Source organism: Mauremys reevesii, linkage group 5, assembly GCF_016161935.1.
Source record: "Mauremys reevesii isolate NIE-2019 linkage group 5, ASM1616193v1, whole genome shotgun sequence".
Lineage (NCBI taxonomy): Eukaryota > Metazoa > Chordata > Testudines > Geoemydidae > Mauremys > Mauremys reevesii.
The window spans coordinates 35,702,916-35,728,651 of NC_052627.1; the positions used below are offsets into that span (position 1 = coordinate 35,702,916).

General features: G+C 42.0%; 2 protein-coding genes across 7 annotated transcripts in view; one reads left to right on the forward strand and one right to left on the reverse strand.

Annotated features, from left to right (window-relative positions):
- Positions 1 to 25,736, reverse strand: part of C5H4orf17 (chromosome 5 C4orf17 homolog) — a 41,484-nt gene that overhangs the window by 8,054 nt on the left and 7,694 nt on the right. The window contains exons 2-10 of one of the 3 annotated variants that reach the window (XR_005598811.1): positions 22,578 to 22,810; positions 11,619 to 11,831; positions 11,004 to 11,071; positions 9,701 to 9,865; positions 8,381 to 8,462; positions 5,770 to 5,941; positions 4,971 to 5,027; positions 4,476 to 4,519; positions 3,317 to 3,373 (exon numbers count right to left, since the gene is read on the reverse strand). Coding sequence is in view for 1 of the 3 variants with exons in the window: in XM_039539442.1 (XP_039395376.1) it covers positions 3,201 to 3,373; positions 4,476 to 4,519; positions 5,770 to 5,941; positions 8,381 to 8,462; positions 9,701 to 9,865; positions 11,004 to 11,071; positions 11,619 to 11,831; positions 22,578 to 22,731 (1,071 nt within the window). In the remaining 2 variants the exon portion in view is untranslated. Of the gene's footprint in view, positions 1 to 1,326; positions 3,374 to 4,475; positions 4,520 to 4,970; positions 5,028 to 5,769; positions 5,942 to 8,380; positions 8,463 to 9,700; positions 9,866 to 11,003; positions 11,072 to 11,618; positions 11,832 to 22,577; positions 22,811 to 25,736 lie in introns of those variants that run through there. The other 2 variants (XM_039539442.1, XR_005598810.1) reach the window with 2 other exon arrangements.
- Positions 15,935 to 25,736, forward strand: part of LOC120405725 (alcohol dehydrogenase 1A-like) — a 77,128-nt gene continuing 67,326 nt past the window's right edge. For 2 of the 4 annotated variants that reach the window (XM_039539434.1, XM_039539437.1), the window contains exon 1: positions 24,419 to 24,662. The gene's annotated coding sequence lies outside the window, so the exon portion shown is untranslated. The other 2 variants (XM_039539440.1, XM_039539435.1) reach the window with 2 other exon arrangements.

Sequence of the window (25,736 nt, forward strand, 5' to 3'; positions counted from 1 at the left end):
TCAGCTCAGTTGGCAATTGTAAGGCACCAAGGTCCATACATGAGCCAGATCAGTTTAACTTGACTCATTTCTCTCTCTCCCAATGCATCCTCTTCTCCTTTGTCAGTATTTTAAATGACATGCACTTTGGGGCAGGGACATCTTAGTTTTATTTCTTTTCCAAGGCTGAGTATATTGTTGTTGATAAACCATAAGCAACATCAATTGAGCTGTGCAATCCTGATGCCTCTCTGAGGCAATATCAAGAGTGGGTGACAAAAGGTAATCAGTCTTTTTCCCCCCCTTCTTCTCCAGATATTTAGGTGGTGTTTATCACAGGACACTATACCTCCCACGTTCATTTTGACATCAAGTTTAACTTTATAAACAGTGAATTAGTCAACTAAATAGTATTCAACATTATTCCTACTTATTTGTTACTCTTTTATCTGCTTCCCTTTTAACTGCTTATTGAAATTACTTTGAACTTCTACCCAGCCAGCAGTGCTCTGTGCTCACTTTTATGAAGAGTGAAGCTCTTGAAAACTTGTCCTTTAGTAAGGACTGTAAAGGGTATATAACTCATCGCTATTTGTTTATTGTGCATCGCAAAGATTGTACACTTACTAAATCAGCCCAATCGCCAATAACATGGGAATAGCTTCCAAGAGCAATGGAGTATAAATACTCTGAGGAATATTGGATTGCAACCTGAGCACTTCATGAAGTGTTTAAAAATGCTTGAGGTGGAGTGTTTTAAACTAGTGTAGCAAAATTCTCAATTACTGAGGGACAATCTCCACTCATTGATATATTTTGCTTTCCACAACCAAATCTCTGTACAACTTTTCATGAGTGATGTAGCTGAGTATTTGGATTCTAATATCTAAACTATATTGTTAAATCTATTCACCTAAAGCTGGGTTATTGCTGATTATGTACTCTATGTATCATGACTTTTTAAAACAAACTTTGTATTTGTGGATGATCTAAACACTATACCCAGATGTACAGACACGCTTTTCTTAACCTATGTATTATATAATTTGTTTAACTTTAGCTTTAATAAAATTTTAAAATTGAGCCTTTTCAATCACAGTAGATAGGATCCTGCAGACTCGGCTATTAGTGTCAGGGACAGTGATAGTTTGAAGATAGGCCATCTCATTTTATTATAGTAGGATGAAATGTGACTACCTCTCAAGAATAGTCTTATGGGAGTGTCCATCATTGCTACATACTGTCTTTTTGAAGGGAAGCTACGTAACTGAAAGAGCAGATGCTCAAGGGCATGGAGTGAAAGGAGGACATGCACACTTTCTTTAGCTTAAGAAAACTTCATCATGAAGCATTTTTATTAGGATCAGTCAAAAATTGGATTAAGTACAATGGGTTGTCACTAATATGTTAAAGGACTATTTAACCTGTTAAATATATTTATTGAAGCACTTTTGCCACATGTGTGAGTGTACATATCTTACAACTTATCTTCAATGAGGCAGATTTGGCGGGGGACTAGCTTTATGTTCTTATGCAAATAAGTACAGACGGTATTGGAAAAAAAAACTTATAAAATGTTGTTGATTGTAGTTGTCTTTGTAAACCAATACACTTCTCACTCTAATATATTTGCTCAATAACCTACCAGGACCACAAGCAGCTTCAGAGGAAAGTTAAGCATGCTACTGAAAGGACACATTAGCATTGTTGCCATCAATTGTTCAGTAATGACTCTCTCATACTCTGTTAGATTGGGCTTGTTCTACTGTTCTTGAAGCTGACTTTTTATTATTTACTTTAAAGAACAAAGGTAAGTAATGAAATAAAATATCAACTCAACCAAGAGATTTCAGTTGTTTTCTCTTCATCCTTAACTTTCCCTGTTGTCCTTTACTCCTGGAGCAACAATAGCAATTGCTTACATGGAAAATTAGTATTAATTTAAAAGATTTCAAATTGTTTCCTTTCTTTTCAATGTGACTTAGGTGCAAACAAGGTGTGATAGCATCATGTAACCATTCTGTTGTTTTGTTAACCAGGGAGCCGCAGACCAAAGGTTGAGAATCTCTGGCCTAGATCTTTTAGTGAACCAAAAACAGAGGTGTGACTTCTCTTATCCAAACATGCCCAAAAGGGTGGGTTAAGGTAGGGTTTCAATAAATGGTTCCAGTTTTAAATAGGCTGCGCTTGCCACCATTTCTGTGATCTCGGGCTTATTTAGTTGGTTTTGTTGGGGCTTTTTGTCCTCCCTTTCTTTCCCCTCATTCCCCTTCCCCCCCCCACCTCACCCCCAGTGTTAAATATGTGACACTTCTCAGCTATTATGAGAGGGATTGATCTAGATAATCGCTTACTCTTTTTGCAGAGAGCATGTCATTCTGCCTGTAGTCATGCTTTTTCTAGTGAGCTAGGATTGAAAATTTAGGGTCAGCTTTTCAAAAACTGGTGTGTGACTTGCACCTTGCAAAACATACATGTGCCCATGTATCTCTATAATTACATGAGCAGTTGGCATATCCACACACAATGTATCCATTTGTGGGCCTGACCCCTGTGCACAAACGTGTATATATGCACATACGTGTTAGGGGGCAAGTCAGCTGCCAAGCTTTTAAATGCAGCAAAGAATCCTGTGGCACCTTATAGACTAACAGAGCTTTTAAATGTGTTGCCTGAGGTTTTTTTGATCAAGTTGCGACTCTCTCTTATGGTGTCATATAATATACTCTAGAATGCAGAGAAAAAGATTAGTTCTGTGGTTACAACTCCACCCACAGCTAAAGTTGTAATCAAGGTGTAATATAGTACTGCCCAGTTGCTGTACAGTGCATCATTTCAGAGAGGCTAGAAAGCATAACAGCAGTGGATACTCTCTTCACTTGATGTTCCAAGTTAATAGCAAATTTAGGTTTCCTTAAAGATAAAATGCCTGTGTTAAGAGTCTTGCAGGGTAGATGAAACATCTTTTATTTACAGTTCTCTTAATCTTACTTGTATAGGCATTTTGAATGAAATATCCAAAAGTTTCTGGAGAAGTCATTCTGTATATACTCTTCAGTGGTCTTTGGTGAAACACTTACGGACTAAATGAAATTAACACAAGTTTTTGTTTTTAAAGGGGAAGCCAGCGTTAGGTATGTTTGTAATTATTGCTGCTAATAGTACATATGGTAATACTTGAAGGGAACAGTTGTGCTGTTTCAGAAGCTTTAAAGAGGAAGTTATTCTCTGGCAGTAAGATCTCTCTGATCAGTGGGTAACTTGCTGTAGCGGAGGTGGGGCTTCTGTCGGAGCGCTAAGGAAGGACTGTGGCACCTTCCTCTGTGTACGTTTTCAGAAATTGGGATTGTAAGTCTCTCCCCTCTTGTGGACAAATGACCATCTCTCTCCCTTTCTGGAAAAGATTTTTGAACAATAAAGCTTTATACCACATTAAGCTTAGGCTTTGTTTTTCAATGTTTGTTTGGCTTTTAGCATGCGTTTCTGGTAGTATTATGAAAATAGTAGCATGGAGGATCTCCAACTGCATGACTCTTTGAGAAGAGAAAATTGTTGGTCTCTGAGAAATTACAAAATTCCTTCTCTGGTTTCCTTTCTCATCCTTCCCATGTAAAGTCTCCACCCACAGGTATTCTAAACTATACTTTCACTCACTATAGAATGATAGTAGTACTTTTGAACCAGTGTAAATAGAGTGTACCCCCCTTTTTGGGTGGAGGGTCAAACTCACTATATCCTGGTGTGCTAATACAGGTTACTGCTAGCACAGTCTCATGATCATGTAAACAACTCAGACTACCACTTTCTTGTAGAAGGGGTAGTCTCTTTTTTTTTTTTTTCCCCATGTGCTGCTTTGTTAACCTTTACTGCACTTCAGATGTATAACACCTGGAAGGTGGTGATCTGAGGGAGGTGAAACTGTCTGGGTAGGGGCTGCAAATGTGTCTTTGGTAGCTGAGGGAGACTGACTAGGAAAGCATGTTTTATTTAGAGGATGAGGGAGGTGTGCTGGTTGATGGTGCAAGGCAAGGTGGAATCCAAAAGCTAGTTGACAGGAAGAGTTTGGGCACATGTCTGAGGAATAGCAGGAGGTTTTGACTGTGTGGAGGAAGAAATCAGGAGAATTTACAGAAAGGTCAAACCTAATGGTGGTTGAAGTAAGATTGTCAGCAGCTGCAAATAAGTATACTTTGCACTGCTTTGTTAATGAGGTGCAGTCACTGGGGAAAGTGATGCATGAATGTTCTTTCTAAGGAGGCTGAATCAGTGGTGGTAATAAAGCGCAGATTCTCAGAAATCTAACTCCCAATTAACTTGACATACTGCTGTATTTTTCATACTGCCATTGAATTCTCTTCATCCCAGTGTAAAAATAAACTCTAAACTGTTTAAAATTTTCAAGGATCTTACATACAAAACCTTAAGTGCAATATGTCTACACTATGGCATTGGATACATTTCTAGCTGTATAGTGTCTTAGAATTTCCATCACCTACCTTGTTCCATTCCTTTACTTGCTTCTGATGCTTTACTTGAAGGCCTGAATAGAACAGGGAGAGCTTATAAAGCCATAAAAAAAGAAACAGCAGGCATTTTGCGTAAGCTGATATATACAGCAATGGCTTAAAGGGTTCTTTGGTGCCTGTAAACCTTGGCACTGTTCCACTTGCATAACTTTGTACCCAATAATGGAATCTCTCCTACCTAGCAACATATTTTCAATTCAAGCTCTAGCTGACAAGCTTCAATCACAAAACCAACACTTTCACCACTGACATTTTTAAACTTAATTCCATTCTTCATTTCTATTCTAAATTCTCTGACTTTTCTGCATGAAAAGTTTCCTTCCAAAAAGCAGTCTGACTGGGTGAGTTAATTTCTTTAAAGAACAATTGAATAATACAAACAAAACAGCTCCTAGGTCTACAGGCATAGTCAGCAACAGATGTACAGAACATATTACACACTGAAGATTTGTAGCCCAGGCTCACCTCTGATAGTAAAAGGCGAATCTCTTCCCCAACACGTCATTTATGTGTTATTGATGACTGTGGGCAACGATGAGAAAAAAACAACTTTCAGGATCTAGAAACAGAATAATCCTTTGCCCCACATAAATGATCAGGATTTGGGGGAGTTTTGAAATAGGAACATGTACAATTTCAAATATCTCTTGCAGAGCTTCATATAGTACCTTGCCAAAGCATGAAAAAGTTGCAAAACCTATTAAGCTTTTTTAAAAAACAAAACCAAAAAACTCTGCTCAATATGAAAACGTGTTTTCTCCATCTTAATTAGCATGGAGTGAGCTAAATTCAAACTGAATGTGTTAGGGCAGTTGTGAAAAGCCTGACTAATTGAGAGTTCTTTTTGTGTACTATTTTAGGCCCTTATCCTGCAAATGTACACAAATGGGCACAAAAGTAACTTCACCTGTGAGCAGTCTGCCTTCAATGGAGCTACCCAAATGCATACATTTTAAGCACATGCGTAAGTGCAGGCCTGGGCTTTTGTTTCTAACACAGAATCAGCCTCTGTGGTAATATTTCAGTGCTTCTGTTCTTGGCAATATTTCTGCCAGGACTGGAAGTAGAGAAGCACCTGAAATCAGGAGGAAGAGAGAGAACAATTTCTCTCAAGATTTGCAGCTTAAGTTTGCAGACATCAGCGCTTTAGGTAAGTTTCAGAAAATCGTTCAAAATTTGAATCCTTCTTCTACAATGAACATGAACTCCTAACCTTTTGATTTTAACAAATTCCTGATCCTACCAATATTAAAGCAGACTTTACCTGAACTTGTTCACTTCTTCCCTTGGTTCTGTCCAAGGGGCATGGGAAGGCTTCATGGTATCATGCACATTCCAGTTCTCCACGGTACTTCCTTTTGGCGTATTTTGCCGATAATTCAGCAAGTCCCTGCTAGTCATTTCTGAGCGGATCAAATTTGATACAAACTCTTTCTCTGAAACACCAAAAATCATCAAAAAAAAATATTCTTTGAACGAGGTTGCTTTAAAAAATAAATTGAGGAAAATGGAAAATGCTGTATTAAATCTGAATTGTATGTAAATATGCACAGCATGTATAGTTCATGAGTGCTAGACTGTTCTTATTAACAAACTATAATTGTTGCAGTTTAAAAAAGCTGGAAAGGAATTTCCAGTTAAACAATGACAGTAGTTGCTCTAACAATATTAACCACAGGTTTCTATTGTATATCCAACTTTGCCCAGCCCCTTCTCCCTAGAGTGTTAGTCATATCTGCCTCCAAATTGGTTGGGTAGAATTTTTCTACAAAAACATGAAGTGAGCAGAAATGTTTAGTAGAGTTGAAAAACTATACCACTTGCTATTTTGTTTCTTTAAACCCATAGCTTACTGACATCCCCTTTCTATGAGATGTAGACTGTGATATTCTGAAGTGGGGGTGGGGGAGGAGAGAGTCTCTCTCTCTCTCTCTCTCTTCCAATAGCCTTTGGGACCTAGCTCATTCAACTTAAATTTGGAACATCATAGGGCTCACTGACTCTGATGAGCTGAGTGTAGCATGCCTGTTGAAGATTTAACTTTCTCAGGATAGATCTGAAAATGTATACATGCCCACGGAGGCTCATTAATTAAATTTTCTACCAAAAAGTTTGCACCTCTGGTTCAGGCCTATGTCTAGCTAGCAGCCCTAGCCAAGTTCCCTGCATGGACACTTCCAGGTAAGTCCCTAAAAGCAGAATGAAATCAATTTATAGCAGGGTTGGCTAAATAAAGAAGTTGGCTGGTATGATCATCCGGGGCAGTGTAACTACCCACGAGTAGGTAATAACACATGACTGGCAGACATTGTGCTGGCATAACAGTGTGCATTAAGCAGGTGCTGAGGCTAAAGCCAAAGAATGAGTGCTTGGAGCACTTGTGAATTGGTACTGCAGCGGTGTAATATACACACTTTCCTGTGGTGTTTTTTTTCTTTGAGCAGTGTGTTTCAGGGGCCTTTCCAATTTACGGATCAGCTTCTACTGCCATCATTGAGATATGATCCTTCTTACAGAAGATGTACCTTTCAAAAAGAATAATTCAACCAAGGCTGCTGTGGGAAGGACATGCTGTCAATGATACCCTAGTAATCAAAACTACTACCCCTAGTCCAACCACACACGACCAGATTCTGCCCTCATTTTCATCTTTGCAGGCTCACAAATTCAATTCAATGGGAACTCCAAAGGTATTGCACGAGTGTAAGGGAATGCAGAAAATGGCCTTGTGGTTAACTGGGGAAATGTGTGTGTTATTTATAATGTGTGACTCAGTTTCCCTGTTCAATTTTCTATTGCTTACTTACTGACTGCATAGAGCTAAATCAAATGAGGCTGTAAAGGGGTTGTTGTAGAACTGAACAGAAATGAAACAATGACACAAATAAGTCTCTCACGTACCCAGCTTCAAGGGAGTGAAAATAACAATGACTGGACTACCAGTTGGTGATGAATTGCCTGGCTGGCTAAATTCAGGCTCGGATGTTTTACTCTTCCCAAGGCTAAGCCTCAGATCAACAGACCCTCACTGGTTAAAAAAAGTTCCCCTGGCAGAAAAGTTTTTTGGGGGACGTGAGCTGATGGAAGCTGGCTGGGATGTATGTGTCAGTGGAAAAGCTGGGAGGATCCACTCAGAGCCAGAGGGAGAAGGCCACAAGCAGGTTAGGGTGTTTCTCCCATGTAAGAGGGGAAGTAAGCCAGACACACCTCCACTATGGATAGAGTGGCTAAGCTTAAGGAAGGGAAAATGGATGTAGGTCTTTGTTGTTTTAAATCTGTTTCTCTAAGCACTGTGTACCTTTTAGGCAAAAGAAATGATGTTCTGTTTTGAAGAAGCTGTGTCTGTCTCATCAGGGGCGGCTCTAGGTATTTTGCCGCCGCAAGCACGGGAGGCAGGCTGCCTTCGGCGGCTTGCCTGCAGGAGGTCCCTGGTCCCGCGGATTCGGCGGCACGCCTGTGGGAGGTCTGCCGGAGCCGCGGGACCAGCAGACCCTCCGCAGGCATGCTGCCGAAGGCAACCTGCCTGCCTGCCCTCGCGGCGACCGGCAGAGCGCCCCCCGTGGCTTGCCGTCCCAGGCATGCGCTTGGCGTGCTGGTGCCTGGAGCCGCCCCTGTGTCTCATTGCAAATGTGTGCTGTCTTATGCTCCCAAAGAGAAATCCAGATGGAGCTGCTGAATTAGTCACAGTTAGAAACCAGGGAGCTGTAACCCAAGTCCTGGTCTGAGAGTGTGTGGATTGTGGAGTTCCACCCACAAGTTGTAAAGACCTGACACCTGTGGGGTTGCATTTGGTGAGACCGTGAGAAAAGATAGTAGTGCAGCTAGCTAGGTAACTGTGACAAGTCTACTATTATTTTAACAAACGCTCATTTTACCTCTTATACTTGCCCTTGCCAGCCACTCTTGGATCTCTGCAAGGGAGTCTGTCTGTAGAATGTCACGGAGTTTTTCCAAGACCTGGAAGAAGGGCAGTACAATAATGACTACAAAGGGGGTGCAAATATGCCAGACAGATTTATAGTAGGGCAGCCAAATGATTGGGTTTTTTTATGTGAGATTTAAAAAAGTCTACGTTCATTGCAGTTTTAATCACACTGTTAATAATAGAATACCAATTTACAAGTTCACCCAGTCCTACTTTTTTCAGCAAATCGCTAAGACAAACAAGTTTACGTGTATGGGAGATAATACTTCCCACTCTTTCTTTACAGTATCACCTGAAAGTGAAAACAGGCGTTCATGTGGCACTGTTGTAGCCAGCATTGCAAGGTATTTACATGCCTGATATGCTAAACATTCATATGCCCCTTCATGCTTTGAATTCTAGGGTCTAAAGTTTGATATTGTTTTGTTTTTGAATGCAGTTATGTTTTAAAAAAAAAAAAATTCTACGTTTGTAAGTTGCACTTTCACAATAAAGAGATGGCACTATAGTACTTGTATGAGGTGAACTGAAAAATACTATTTTCTTTTTTTACAGTGCAAATTATATTATTTTGATTATTAATAAGTGAGCACTCTACGCTTTGTATTGTGTTGTAATTGAAATAAATATATTTGAAAATGTAGAAAAGCACCCAAAAATATTTATAATACATTTAAATTGGTATTCTGTTGTTTAAAAGTGTGATTAACACTGCAATTAATCACAACTATTTTTAATCTAGTTAATTTGTTTTGTGTTAATCGCGTGTGTTAACTGCAATTAGTTGACAGCCCTACTTTATAGCACTAAACCGTTTACAATTTTTGCCTGTTTCAGTTCAGCCCCAATTTTGTGAAATTGAGTGTGCAAAATGTTACAGTTGTACAAACTGCCCAGAATGAAATTGCCTTTAAAAAAAAAATTAGTTTTGTACCACCCTAGTAGACAGACAGACAGACATACCATGCAATGAGGAGAGCACTATCTATGCAGCGGAACTGGAGCTTTTGGGGAGTATGCCATGTACACAGCATTGCAGAGAGTACTGATTGCAGCTCAGGTAACTACTATTCTGCTCTGTCCATTTCTAACATTTCCAATAGGAATACTTTATGAGGCTTCCAGTTTGGCAGGGGCAGCTCCCTAGGAACTCCCAAAATAACTTCTGAATACAAATTAACAGGTCAGCTAGATCCAGGCCACAAGAACTGAAACCTCCATGCGCCCTCTTCTGGGAAATGGAAACATAACACAAAAGGTTACCACTTACTTTTATTTCCTGATCCAGATAGTTTGGAACATAGTTCATATTCTCTCTGACTTCTGGCTTGTAATGCATAAAACGGGCTGGAGAAGAGGGACGGGTAAGAGAAGGATGGATCTCATGGCCAACTGCAGTCAGAGGACGAGCTGGTTGTTTTTTCAAAGGATCTTCCTAAGTGGAAAGTAAGGTATGAAAGGATTCAGCAGATACCAGTTACACAATTAAAGGCTAAATGAAGAAGTACCCAATCTTGCGTCCCTAGAAGCTAATGATTATTTTACCATTGGCTTCAGTGGGAGTAGAAATCATTACTAAAACTGTTAGAGATTCCATGCAACAGGGCCAGAAAAAGGGAGAAATACACTTCATAATTTAGTCTCCAATCACTGGTCACAACCGGTGCAATGCCCCAATATGCCCACATGTTGGTGCCATAGACCCAGATCCACAAAGGGACTTTGTTGAGTTAGTTTAGGCACCTACAGAGTTAGGAGGCAGCCAAACAGGGATTTTGTGGATCACAAAGGTACCTAAAATTGGGACTTAGGTGCCTAAAACTGTGGTTTAGACACCTAAAGAGCTTTGTGGATCTGGGTCATAATCCTTAAATCTGGATTTTTCATATTAAAAAAGAAAATCTCTGTGGATGTGAGTCATTGTAGGCAAAGGTTTGCCTTCAAACCCCTGTTATGGGAGAGTTATAAACCCCCAAAAAAGCAGGGAGTTGGAAAAACACTCTATGCAAACTGGTGCCAGGGGATCGGGACTCCTGGGTTCCGTTCCCAGCACTGACACTATATAGTGTTGCGTGAGTCACTTAATTTCTCTGTACCTCAGTTTACCAATCGGTGAAAAAATGGGTATGATATTGCCCTTAACAGGATGTTGTGTTTGTAAAATGCTTTGGGGATCTTAGAAGAAAGGTGCTCTAAGTGCAAAGTATAACTAATTGAATTGTTAACTATAGCAGATTACTGAGCATGGCTATAAAAGAAAAACTGTCCTCTTGTATATAATGCAGCACACGCTCAGACTCTTAATTAGTTTAAATTATTGACATGAAAATGCTGAAGAATGAAAAGTTAGACAATGTTTATACGTTTAGAGATGAAACCACATCATTTCAAAGCTCCCTCCTCTACTTGCTTGATGTTTATGATCCCTCATTTTGGGTCCTTGTAATATTTTAAAGGGTTCAGTGTGTGTTGCACAGTTGCTCTCCCTGGCAGTGTGAGAGCTCCAAGTGAATGTACAGGACCTAGGTGCTGAGGCATAGAGCTGCTATGAATAACTGCAAATCTCTCTTTACCTTTCTCAGTAAAACAAGCGAGTCTTTTGACCTTTTAGAGAACTCAGCCGTTTCTTCTCTTCCAGGCTCTGGAAATTAATACAGAAATGTGTTTTCCGTTAGCTTATGTTGAAATCAAGACAATAAAATTTAATTTTAACGGTCTGTGGGGTTGTCGGGGCAAGGTTGCGGAAGATTGGCGAGGAGCTAAGTGGCAGACCGAGTATGTAATTGAATGTGGGCGGAAGATGCAGGCCATTCAGTGAACTTTGCCTGATTGACCTTGCTAAGATATGGTTTAGTACAGTTCAGCATATTTTTGTCTGTAAACAAGTCAGTTTATATAATATGTACAATTTATGAATGTAATGAGTGTAGCCAGCTGTTGACCCCATATAACCCTGAGATTAGTGTGTGGGATATAACCGCAAAAAACTCCCCTTGGCGGAGTCCTGCCTGGCCAGCTGTCCCGGACGGCCAGCTCCGTGCGCCTCAGGGACTCACACTCCAAGCTGCGTGGGGAGTCCTTCTTTCAGTAAAGCCTTGCTTATTACCCTCAGGCTGAGTGTTATTCTTTCGCCGGTATCTTGGCCCCCCTTCCGGGCACAGGGGTTATGCAATATTGTGGCTACTCACGTGAACCTGGTCGCAATGGACCTTTCCCAATGTGTGGATAAGCCTGGAGGCTTAGTGTAGTGCTGCTAGGAGATGGCGTGCCCATGCCTTGCCCAGTTAGCCCATGTTGCTGATCATATTCTCGCTGTGGGATTAGGATTTTGCCGACAGCCTGGTATGGTCTTGAAAAACTCCCTGCATCTCTCACAACACAGACAGGTGCGTTATTTAACCCTGGAGGAGAGGAGCACACAGATGCAAACTTTATCACCATAAACAGACCATCTCAGGGATAGGACCTCTGCTGGATGGGTGGAGGCTGCAGCTATCAAAACTCATTGATTTTTGTGTGGCGTGAATTTAGTGCCTGTAAAAAGGAGAATGTATACAGTACCAGAATATGTGCCGCACAGAAAGGAGAGTGCCAGCGTCTCCGTGACTCTTATGCTAATCCAATAGGCCTTAATCATGACTCTGGGTCGTCTGCTTGGCCCCTCGTAACCTGTTCTGGCAGAGACCAAGAATGCTGCAGAAGGTGTGTGCACAGCCCTTGTGGGGAGTGGATACCTTGAAGAGAGATGCTTTGACAAGTTCTGCATCCAGCTCTTTCTAGGTGGAGAAAGGAGGTATTTTTATTTATATTGCTTGATATATATATGCTGGCAGGATTGGCAGGTTCTGTGCAAGTTTCCTCTGCATCTCAAATAGTTCTGTGTGTTGCTCTGAGCTTCTTCTCTTAGCAGGCCGCTCTTGGGGCTTGTCTGCATGGGAAAGTTAGTGCACAGTAAGCTAGGGTGCGAATGTAAAGCACACTAAAAGAGTGCTCTTGAGTGGCTTAGCTTAATGTACTCCTAAAGCTACTGTGCATGAAGGTGAGAAATGTGTGTCCACACTGTGAACTAGTGCAGGGGGCTAGTATGCACTGGGTATTCCACACTAGCTATTGCAGACTTTTTCCTTCATGTAGACAAGGCCTTACAACCCACTGAGATTTGCTCTAGATTCCCGTATGTTTTTAAATTGGTATGGAACCAAAACCCCAAGTGTAGCCCTTCGAGGCCACACCTGGGTAATCAGAAACCAACTGTTATAGTTCCCTCAAAACAGACAAAATTAAATCAGCAGGTTTTCCACAGTTCTGCTTGTGACCATACAAACACCAAGTCTCTGCTTATGTAGCTAAAGGCGCCACTGCTAGCACAGTTGGCAGAGGGAACTAACTGTTAAACATTTGAATAATAGGTATGATCTATTCCAGTAGAGGGCAGAGTAACATAGATCACTGGCCTGTTTGTAGTCACCTGGTAATCTAGTGATGATGATGTCCTAACTGCTTTCCTTTTTTCCCCCTTGGGACAGCTGCCCGATAGAGCAATACAAATTTACTTAACAGGGGTTAATAGATAGAAAATGCTAATAGACTGCTAAGTATTAACCATGGACCTGCCTGCAGGCCTCCTCTCCTTGGATAAGGGATGCAACAGTTACAGTGTAAGGCTTTCTAATTTTTGTCTTTCAGATACCATCAGGCACATGTGTTTTGCTTTTATAAACTTACTTTAATAACTTGTGTGTCCTTCTTATCTCTGTGCAGATTCAGAGAGTTCAGGGCCAGAAGGGCCATTAGATCATCTAGTCTGGCCTCCTGTATATCACAGGCCATTACATTTCACCCAGTTATCCCTGCATTGAACTCAGTAACTTGTTCGGCTAAATTGTATCTTCTAGAAAGGTATCCAGCCTTGATCTGAAGATAGCAAGAAATGGAGACACTGCCACTTCCCTTGGAGGTGTGTTCCAATGGTTAATCACTGTCACTCTTAAAAAAAAATTGTGCCTAATTTGTTGTTTGAATTTGTCTGGCATCAACTTCTGGTCATTGGTTCTTGTTATGTCTTTCTCAGCTAGATTAAAGAGCTCTTTAGTGCCTGGTATTTTTTCCCTATGAAGGTACTTATACACTGTAATCTAATCACCTTGCAGTCTGTTTTTTGATTAACTAAACAGACGGAGCTCTTTAAGCCTTTCCGCTCCAATTTTTCAACATCCTTTTTAAAAGGTGGTTACCGTAACTGTATGCATTATTTCATATCAGTCTCGCCAATGCCATAATAACCTCCCTACTGCCTCCCTCCTATACAACCCAGGACTGCATTAGCCTTTTTTGACACAGCATTGCCCTGGGAGCTCATTGTGAGTTCCATGTTCACTGTGACCACTAAATTCTTTTCAGGGTCACTGTTTTCCAGCATACAGGCCCCCATTCCGAAGGGCTGGTCTGCATTCCTTGTTCCTAGGTGTATAACTTTTTCCATCTGCCTGTATTAAAACACATTTTGTTTGAATGGTCTCAGCTTCCCAAACAACCTAGATCACTGTATGGCTGCTTTGTCCTCGTTGTTGACTGTTTCCCCCAATCTTTGTGTCATCCACAGATATTATCAGGAGTGATTTTATATTTACTTTCAGATCATTGATGAAAATGATGAGTAGTATCAGTCCTAGTACAGAACCCTGCTAGAAACACCTGCATTCAATTATAATTCCCTATTGACAACTACTTTTTGAGATCTGTTGGTTAGCCAGACCTTAATCCATTTAACTTGTGCTTTATTGCTATTGTATAGTGCTAATCTTTTAATCAGAATGTTCTGTGGTACTAAGTCAAACATCTTACAAAAGTCAATGTCTCTTACATCTATGCAGTTACCATTATCAACCAAACTTGTAACCTCATCAAATGAAATAAGGTTTGCTTGACAAGGCCTTTTCCATAAAACCATGTTGGTTTGCATTAATTATATTCTTTATCAGTTGACTCCCATATCATCTTTTCTATTATTATGCCCAGGATTGATATCAGGTTAACCAGCCTATAGTTACTTGGGCCATCCCATTTGCCCTTTTGGAATATTGGCACAATGTTAGTACTCTTCCAGTCTTCTGGAATTTCCCCAGTATTCCAAGATTTATTAAAAATTAACATCAGTGGGCCAGTTATCTCCTCAGCCAACTGGGATGTTTTTGGCCAAGTTTTTCAGCCCTGCTGCTTTTAAAATGTTTATCCTTAGTAGCTGTTGTCTAACATCCTTTTCATTTGCTATTAGACTGGAAAGCTCTTCATAATCAGAATCACGTGATAGGAGTACATCAGCCTGCTTCCTTCCAAAAACAACAGAAATGTTTATTGAATACTTCCACTTTTTCTGCATAATTAACAATTTTACCATCTCCATCTAGGAATTGGCCTACACTGGTGTCTCTCACTGGGTTCTAGATGGGTCACATGACCAGTTTGAAGGGGAGGTGGGGATGATTGGAGAGCAAGCCCATCCCACAGTTACCCTTCAGCATTGCCTTCTGTCCTAGGGGGAGCTGGGCCTGGCGCTGCAGGACAGGGGCCCTGCTGTGAGGTGAGTGCAGGACCTCCCTCCCCTCTGTACTGGACGGGGGTTGCAGGTTGTGGTGCTAGGGCAGAGGGCGCAGCTATGCAGGGGTCAGTGCCCCCTCAACACAGGTAGGAGGAAGACACTGGCCTATCATTTTGGGCCTCTTTCCTCTCCTCCCCATCCCTCCCTCCCCCTGAATTTGGACCCTGGATGTGTTGCAAAAGAGGACAAAATGTAGTTGATGGGTGTGACATAGAGGCCCATTTGTGGTTCACTACTCTGTGTTAGCAGCTCTTCTCAGGCCTGACATACTCACTACACTTAGCACACTGTTGTCATTATCTGCGTCTAAAGGGTAGCATGTAAGATGCCAATGGAAAACTCATAACTCACTGATCATTAATATTCTTGCAAGATGTCTGCACAGGGTGTGTACAAAGACTTATGAATATGTGCTAGAATTATGTTCTTAAAATGTGTTTGGCAAGCCATCCATAAGTCCAGTCTGCCCTAGACAAAGGAATGTATTTGTCTGTCTGTCCAGCCTGGGCATCAGGCAGAGACAATGAGAGTCCATCTACATATATAAGGTAAACAAAGCTATCCAGTGAGAGAAAAGACACCATGGCATTTACTCCCCAGCAAGAGAGAGAAATTTTCTCTTGGCAATAAAGGCTGGGTCTGAACCTCAAGTAAGTAATTGAATTAACTGATTGTATATAATATACTGTATTATAGAAGTATATCAGGTAAGGCCTCTTCTGAAAGCTAATGACATACTGGTGATTAATATCATTCTGAAATGTATGTATTAACACTATATGAGGAAATATGGATATTCAGTGATCTCATGCTTTAACGTCTGTGACCAAACACAGGGAGAAACAGCTGCCTTCCTTCCTGTCTGGGAGAAATCCTATCTACCTGTCTCCAATTAAATTAAGCAAGGGGAAGCCTCATTTTCTACAACTCAGCAGAGGGATGGGAAGTCCACAGGAAGAGAAGAACAGCATGAGGTCATCCTGAGCCTTGGAACAAAACAGTAAGTTTGGGAAGATGTATGGAGAGAGGAGAAGTCATCTTGGCATCTATTATTGGACAGACACAAGGGGCCAGAGCTTTTGCAAGCTGAGAAAGATAGTCCTTCAACCATGGGGTGTCTCCGGGAAGGGAAGGAGTGGTAAGGACCTTGAACAAAGATTGTAGCTTATTAAGTTAGGCCTCAGCCATTAGAATGTGTATTTTTACTTTTCTTTGTAACCCTTTCTAACTTCATTCCTTCTACTTGGTATCACTTAACCCTGTGCCCTTTTGTTAATAAATGTTTTATCTTTCCAATAAACCAACTCAGTGCTGTGCTTGAGTGTGTATTTTTATCCCAGTAAAATTATTCATAGACTATCAGGGTTGGAAGGGACCTCAGGAGGTCATCTAGTCCAACCCCCGGCTCAAAGCAGGACTAATCCCCAGACAGATTTTTGCCCCAGATCCCTAAATGCCCCCCTTAAGGATTGAACTCTCAACCCTGGGTTTAGCAGGCCAATGCTCAATTCACTGAGGTATCCCTGCCCCCAATAAGCTGCAATATGCTTTTGTCTCTTTAAAGGAGTAAACAAACCTTATTATTTCTCTGAGTGTTTCAAAAGAAGGCTGGACCCCTCAGGTCAGACAGTTTGGGGGAAATTCAGGACTGGGAATGTGGAGTCATGGCTGCATAAGGTAACTGGGAGATCAAGACCACTCTAGTCTTATTGTCATCCTCATGTGTGTCCCTAATGCAGCTGTTCCCCCAATCTTTTAAACACTTACATGCATGCTTCAAAGTTGACTTCACTAGGACTATGCGTGTGATTAAAGCTGAACAAGTCTGTACTTATTTTCAGGATCGGAGCCTTATAAGTTTAGGGCTTCAGAGCAGTTTCCATTATAACTCCATGTGTTAAACTTACAACATTCCAAAATGTGTGTCTTTTGGGCTGAAATTTTCGATGTTTGTTCCCTGACAGGAGGTGACTGTCAGGTAAATGTAGGTGCAAGTCCCTTCAGCTAGGTTTTTAATAATCCAAGAATGAAAAATATTTTTTCATAGTAAAAATAAATTTAAAAAGTAAGCACAGTTTTTATCAAGGTTACAGCAAAAACAATGGATTTATTTTGTTGAAAACTGGGAACTTCTGATTTATTTTCTTATGAAAAATGTGTGACTGTTTGTTTCCCTTTCCCCCACTTCTGCCTTTGTATGGTTACCCCCCCAGATGTGAATGGATTGTTTTGTTGTTTTTATTGAAACCAGACAAACAAAGACAAAACTAGACAAATGACTGTGGGGAAATCATCTAGCATGAATGAACTATCAGGAATTAAATTAACCTCAGTGGTTTTATTGTAAATCTCTAGACAGATAAACATGTCTGGAGAAGTAACACACCCTGGGGGGGATTAGAGGCCCAGCAAACAGAACTGAGAATTGTATAAAATGCCCAGCCTGATATAAAGGAGGGTTCACTCTCACTTGATGCAAGAACTAATAGGACACTTTGACCTAGAAGGGTTTAAAAGATCTGGAAACCTACCAGGGTTGTGTGTGGTTGATAGGTGTTACTTGGGAGTGGGCATGGAAGCTGTTTATTGTTTTATGGTATGTTTTCTGTATCATCCTTTTCCTCTGACTACATACTTTGCTTTCCGAAGACTGGATGGTTCCTGGTTAACCCTTTCATTGCCCCTGAGTCAGAACAGAATGGCTGTTGCTGCACTAAACTCAAACTTATTAAAGTGATCACAGTGAATTGCAGGAGGAATTGGAGCATGCCCTATACGTTCGCCCCAATCCTTTAGGTGCTGACAATGCACAAGGAAAGAACAGGACAGGTTTCATTTTTCTAGAAACTGGATGCCTGTGCTGCTGGCAACACCACTGCACTTTTCAGTAACAGGGACATCTATGAAAAAATTGCATAGGGGAAAGGAGTATGATAGAGATCAGCAGCAGTGCTGCACAAAAGCAAAGGAACCGTGGCAGGCACCACGAATAGACTCAGAAATACTGATTTAAAAAAAACAAACCAACCTCAGAATATATTTTAAAATACAATTTGTGGTATGTGCGCATCATATATGGGGGAAAATCCTGCTCCTGGTGTGAATTTTAAGAATGCTGTTGTGACTAATGTGCTGTAATAATTATGGATCTATGAAATGTTGATATCTGTGTCTTGAGCGCTTGGGGATGGGCTGGCTGAGCGCAATCTTTAAATGTTAAAAGGAAAAAGCCATGCAGATGCTTACCCGAGGTCCCTTCCCTTTCATCGGGCTCATCTGTACTCAGCTGGTGGAATTGACTAGATTGTGGTGGAGTCTCAAATAGGTCATGGCTGGAACCCCCTACCGCATCTCCCTCTTCCTTCCCGTTCATGGCAGGTGTGTCTGTCTCAAGCTCCTGAGAGGTATCCAGAGTGGTCTGTGGGGTGCAGGTGGGGTCTCCGCTAAGTATGGCATGCTGCTCATAAAAGTGACAGGTCTGCGGCTCAGCACCAAATCAATTGTTGCCCTCCCTGGCGGTGTGGTATGCCTGCCGCCAGTGCCGTACCAAAGGCGAGTGAGGCACTTGCCTTGGGCGCACAAAGCCGAGGGGCGCAGAAAGTGGTGGAGGAAAAAAAAAGCTGCTGGCACGGTGATATTCATAACCCCGGGTGATCTCCCCACCCAGCCCCCCGTGCCTCCCGAGTATCCCCGGCCCCGACTTCCTTCCCCACCATCCGGGCCCTAGAGCAGAGAGTCCCTGTCTCTCCCCTGCAGCTCCATGCTGCCTCCCTGCAGCAACTGCTGCCATGGGGTCCTAGTGCCCCCCATCTTGACTTCCAGGGCAGACTGACTCTGAGCCTGCCCTTCCCCCTCAGACCCTTTCATTTTCCAATGGGACCCTCCACCAGCCCCCACCCCCACCCGCAGTCACTGCTCCTGTCCCATGCTGAGCAAGGAGGCATCCCCATCCCTCACCCCCCAGTGAGGCTACAGTCAGGGGCAACAGCAGGGGAGGAGGCGCACGCAGCATCCCCCGGCACCCACCACAGGGGAGCCCTGCACCCACCACTATATTTCCCTCCAGAGCCCAGCAAATGGTTAAGGACTGTAAACAAAAAGCCCAGAAACAGCTGCCCCTGAACTTTAAGGAAGTTTTGTATCTGGACCCAAGATTTGCAGCACAGGACCATTTTGTTAATTTGTTAAGTGACATGGAGCCCTTCCTTTCTCAGGGCCTTTGGGGGCTTCCCTCCTTGTATCTGCTGATTCAGGAAAGAAAGGAGTAGGAATGATGATCGCACCCTGGGCTCATGTGTCAGTGAGTAGCACACTAGCTCTAGACCATTGAGCAGGCATTACAAACTATATTGAAATGTATGGCTGCTATTGGGGAAGGGTGAGCGTTATTTAAGTGATGGCAGGTAGCTAGGACATGTTGGTAGTTGTATAAGGGGATTTTTTCTCAATATGCTGTGCAGGGCTGTGCCAAATACAAGGTGGGAGGAGATGGGCTTCCTAAGGCTATGTCTACACTACCCTACAGATCGACGGTCCGGGGTTGATGTAGCAGGTCCACTAAATCGACTGCGGATCACTCCCCAGTTGACCGCAGGACTCTACCCCAAATGAGAACAGTAAGGTAACTCAACGGGAGAGTGCCTCCCGTCAATCCAGTGTAGTGTGGACCCTGCAGTAAGTCGACCTAAGCTATGTCGACTGCATATGTGAATAACGTAGCTGGAGTTGCGTAGTTTAGGTCAACTTACCGCAGTAGTGTAGACGTAGCCTAAGTATGATTTCTCAGAGCCTACGTCTCACCTTGTTCCACGGTAATCATGTTACATCCAGCCTATTGCTAGTGGGTTCTCGCAGCTGTCATTTATTGTTGCCTGTTCGTTTACATTTGAATTGTGCTTGGGAACTGGTTTTTAAAAAATGAAGTAGTTTGTAATGTTCTCTCCTTCAGAGAGAATAGTAAAACAGAATAGGAAGGAGAAATAGGTCCAAACTCTGCTGTCTATTTGAATGTTGTAAATTTGCCTTTTACAAAACACAATGGAATTAACTCCAGATTTACACCTGTATAACTGAGAGCAGAAATTGGCACTTAGTCTGCATATGCAGGTCTGTTTACAGGAGATGCCTTTTAATTTTTGTTCTCTGAACGGAGCAGAAGCAGCGAATGTTCAAAGTCAGAGTAGGTCTTTGCTGCACAGTGAGGGTATGTCTATGCTGCGAAGAAAAAAAAAAAAGCCACAGCAGCAGAACCTGGGTCAACTGATGGGCTCTCAGGGCTTGCGTTGTGGGGCTCAAAATAGCAGTATAGATGTTGTGGTGTTACTGTGGCTTTAAGGGAATGAATAGAATCTTCGGGGTGTGGGAAATGGCAGCTGGAGGAGGCAGTCTGGCAAATTCTCACTGCTTTTTCCAGATTTAGATCTGGCTCCTCTAACAGTCCCTTTCTTACACTGATAACATTTATACCCATCACAATATGATCTCCTATTACTGACTGTGATAAAGCCAAAGGAGACCTTTTCAAAGATTTATAGAAAGCTATTTAGAAAATTGTTATATATACAAAATATACAAATACATTTGTGCTAAAAAAAAATCATTAAAAGAAGTGAGATGTGATGTTAGTGTGGCTTTAAGAGGGTGACTAGAATTTCCAAGGTGTGGGAGCTGACAGGTGGAGGAGGCTGTGGGTTTTAGGTTAGACATTAGGCTGACCTGAGCTAAGATGCTCTGTGTATATGTTAACTATGTATCTAATAAAGACTGTTGTTAAATTACCAGCTATGAATTATTAGTAAGGCTAGCGGATTACTTGAATATAAAACAACACAGTCGTTTCTGCTCCAGCTGGAGCCCACGCTCTGAAACCTGATGAGGAGAGAGGGTCTTGGAGTCCAGGGTCCAGCCTAACCAGAATATCTACACTGTTATTTTTCACCCCATTGCACAAGCCTGTGTAAGATGACCCAGGCTATGAGACTCACTGCTCTGTTTTGGGGGCGGGTGGTGGCGGTGGTGGTCTTTTGTTATTGCAGCATAGACATACCAAGACTGTCACCCAGGTTAGCCTAGCCTGGGTTTGAGCATCCCCCCTGCTAAGCCATACTTGAGTTACTGCATCCGCACTGGTGCTGCACCCCACCCCCCCCATCCCACAACATGTGTGTCACTAGGATTTCTGGGGCAAATCCCATCTTTGTACTGAGATGCTCTAGGATTGTTTCCCAGTCAGTTGTGAGAGAACTCATCTGTCTTGTGGGGATTGGAGGTGGGGGAGTGGGAGAAGGAGGACTGTCAGTTCTCAAGTGATTTATCCTGCATCTTCACTGCAAAACTGGTGGGCCCCATCAGTTAAAGTGGATCCTGGGCTCTAATCTGTACCCCTCACCCTCGCTGGGTAAACTAACCCTGGCTTATAACACCTAAAAGTCTGGGTAAAAGGTTTTGTCTGTGTGGACAGTAGAGGGGTTTGGGCTAAAACCCAGGGTTAACTCTACAATGAAGACTTAGCAATTTCCATGTATTAAGGTATCTGGAGGAAGGAATCACAGGATTCTGAACATGACAAGATAGGGTAGATTGTATTCTGCATCCCAAAAGGGCTCAGGTCTTCATTACTGCACAGTAGGAGACCTCAATGCTTTTCTACCTGTGCTATGAACATGCAGTGGTACATTCCTCTCCAGCAGGGGGAGTGGGGCCTGGATGGTTTTGCCCTATTCAGATGAAGCAATTTTGTTAATAGGGACAATGGGAGATAGGCACCTAATTGTCATTTGTGCCTTTGAAAATCTCTCCCTTAAATTAACCTTTAACTTACAACTTGTTAAAGTTAGTAACTTTCCAAATGGGAAGCAGGTGCCCTAGAATGTCAGTTGTGACTCAGCAGTTTAGTACCTTGTTAATTGATGACAGACTCTCACGCTAAACAAGGCTAACTTTGAAGAACGGATTATGTAAAAATGACAACTTCTTGCTCCCGGTGTGTGTTCAAAAATGGAGCTGGTCAGAAAATGAGGTGAGGGAGCATTGCAACATTTAAAAAACATATATCATTTGTGCTGAAATTTTCTTGACCAGCTCTAATTCAGAGTCACACCACACCATCCTCTTGATTGTAGGGATTTTAAAAAACAAAAGAAAAGCTAACTCATGTTAGTTGTATTGTCTCTCGAGTACTATAGAAGAATGAGTTAGGTTCCAATATGGTTCATGAATCATTATCCACAGATTTGTTAATTAAGTTCCAACCGCAGGGCCAAATTCTAAATGCCAGGCCCACAAACCCAGTCTGAGACTTTTTAGATTATCTGACTCAGTCTTTCAGTATCTCCTTAGCTCTCCATCTCCTTTCCTCTCATTCTGGTACCTAGAGTTACACTTTGGATACATTTTTTTTTTTGTGAAACTGGAAATGAACACGTGAAGGATTTTTCATGAGTGCTGCTGAGTAATTTTTTTTTTTAAGACCTAAAACACACACATTTCTTTTCAGGAGAATCAGGCTGGATGTGCAACCTAGTTATGTGTCTCTAGGAGGATGCTTTACCTTGAATATGGCAGACTGTCTTGGGATGTGGGATGTGTCTGGAGAGAAAATAAGTTCCACTTGATCTTCCAAAAGAAGAATCACTCGGACTTCTCTGTGTTATTACTTTGTAGTTGAACTCAGGCTCAGGCTGTTGTTTGAAATTGATATTCATGATGTAACTTTGCTATTCTCCCCACAGCGACTCTTGGGGTAGTGGGTCCTGACAGTGTCTCATCAGCAGCGGCCAAATGCTGGAAGTACAGAATAACAATAGTCATGGACACGAAGGGAGCAGAACACTTGAATTGCTACTTGTTTTTCTTGTGACTGTTTTACATTTTGTTACTGTCTCTTCAATATTCCTTCTGGGGCAGCCTTAACCAGGCACAGGCTCAGCAGGAGTCTGTCTAAGGCTTCACTTCTAGGGGATGGCATAACAGTCTTGGGACTATTGGTCAATTACCGCCAGCCAGCCCTGAACTGCTCTTCTATACATGCAAAGTCTCTGCCCACATGGTCCACCATTCATTGCTGCACACAACTGAGCAGAAACATGGACACCTCTTCGTAGGAGGAAATGACAGAAAGGGGAGACTGGATTTGTTGTTGAGTTGTGTGGGAAGAAGAGGGCAGGCAGTAATGGGTGAGGAAGAGGTGGGGCAGAAATGCTACCTTTCCTTAGGATGTTGATATTTTTATCAATACTAGCTGGTATTGTGATTGGATGATAAAATACCATTCTACAGTTTGCTGTTGCCTAAAACTCAGATAATGTAGTAGATATATTTACAACTCACTACGTAGCTTTAGATATCTTTAAGACTCACTACCTTCAGCTCGTTTCTTCCTCCCCCCAACCCCCATAATAATACTCTCACACTGTCTCTCTCAGCCCTGAATTTATCACCTTGGATAGGATATATTTGAGGCCACCAGCCCTAATGCAGCATCCTAAGAATATTTGAATTGTTTTATGCCATCTCTATACTTACATCAGAAAAACCTCTCTCACTTATACCTCTTTCAATATGTATCAAAAGTAATTATTTTTCCCATGTGTGTGTTGCCAGAGGAGTAAAACATGGAAGTTTTTCTGTTCAGTCATACTTGCTTGGCTGATCTTGACTAATTTTTCTTTTGTAGATTTCCAAGTTGTTTTGCATGACATTGAAAATTCATAAGAAAAGATGAAAGCTGTTGTACCCTTTCAGAAGTCAGATGTAACAGTCTTGCCACCTAATTTCAGATCTGGGGTTTCTCTTGAACCAACATGACTATTTAATTCTTTCCCTTTATTACTGGCATTTATGTTACAAGGTTAATCATATAACGGGGAACAATCAATAAGCCATACACCCATTGGGGGTATTCTGCATGTCACATCATGTCTGTATTTCAATAGCTAGATGAGTATTTCAATAGCTAGATGAGCACACATAGGGTGTGCTGGTGGTTGTAACTTTCTACCTCCTCAATGCTGATTTGAGAGAGAACTCTAGTTCAGAGGACTCTAATCATTAGTAAATCAAATTCAGTCTCTTTCCAGGAAAAGAAGGAAATGAAATCAAGGCATCATCAGAAAATCCCTGTTTGTAAACACTACATGCTGCCAGTTGTGGGTATGGCAGGGTGGTCTGCCCCTTTAAGGGCTAGGCAGCCTAAAGCCAGCCTGGCCTGTTCTGAGGCAGAGACCCTTTAAAAACAGGCCTTTGGGCTTGGTAGAGGGGGTTTTCAGACCCAGCTGGTGTAGATTGTATGATTGCCTGATGAGCACTTGATTCCTACCAAGGCTGACACAGCTCAGTTGAAGAGAGCAGCTGGAGGAAGCTGGCTGACTGCTTATGGAGGATGGGGTAAGAGCTGCCAGGGGCAGGGAGGGTTTAGCAAGGAAGTGCCTGGGTTAGGGGAGTTGTTCAGCTGTTGGCTATATGTTGAATGGTTTTGTTTGTGGGAAGGGGTGTTACTGGAGATTCTGGGTGCCACCAATAAGTGGTGCCCTGAAGAAAGTGTCTGAAGATCCCAGGGGTGTCACTGGTTCTTTCCTGGGCTGTGGAGGCCGGGCAGCAGTTTACAGTGGGCTTTGCTAGTCAAACCTGTTCTCTGGTAAGTTGCACAAAAGTACTTTCCTAATTAGAATTTGGCATGATCTGGCAGCCCTGCCAATTAGTCAGCAGCTAACTGAGTAAGTAAAACAAAAAGCACTGCTGCCATTTATGGATTATGAACTGTTGGCTAGTTCATAGCTAATCCAGATTAGTACGGTAGAAGGGTGGTTTTTGATGGGTTCCCTGGAAGATACTTAAAATAATTACATTTTAATTAAACTGCCTCAAGGAAGGATTAATGTTTTTACTTACCCATACTAAAGCATGGGTTATTTACCTTTGTGTCTCCTCTGAGCACAGGAATCCCATTGCTTTCAACAACTATTTGTTTCTAGTAGCACCCACAGTGCTACTACAGTGGGGTAAATATTTTCCAGATATATGAGAAGGCACAGTCCCCACTACAAAATACTCACAAACTAAGCACAGAGAAGGGGAGGTAGGCAAGGGAAAAACAAATTGGCCAGGGATTTACCTACACACCCCTCCTGAATTTCCCCGTCGCCCCCGAACACAGTGGTCAAATAAACTAGTTTTTTAACATTGTTGCCGATTTAGTCAGTTGAAAATTTGAATTGAAATTGAAACATTAATACACACTTTAAAAGCACATACAGTGTATGATCAAATACTTGTACCTGAAAAAGCATAATAGGTTTGAGAAGTATGAGCAAAAACTAGCTTCCTTTCACAGCTGTTACTTTTTATGACAATGTCATTTTCGTGATGTTGGCCAACCTAATAATTTCAAATTCAGATTTGTAAGGAAGATCTGAATGAGCTGTCCCCCAAGAGCTGGGAAGATTGGAGGGCAGGGGAAGGCTTTAGGACCAGACTGTATTTTCCTAAACACACCTACTCTGCCTCAGTATCCAGCAAACAGAACTGTGTTGCTAGGGTTGCCAATTTTGTTTGGATGTATTCCTGGAGGTTTCATCACATAACATAGTCTTTAATTAAAGATTACTCTTTAATTCCTGGAGACTCCAGGACACCCCTGGAGGGTTAGCAACCGTATGTGTTGCCCAAATGATCAATTTTGGCTGATGTTGGGTTACAAAGCACTTCTCAG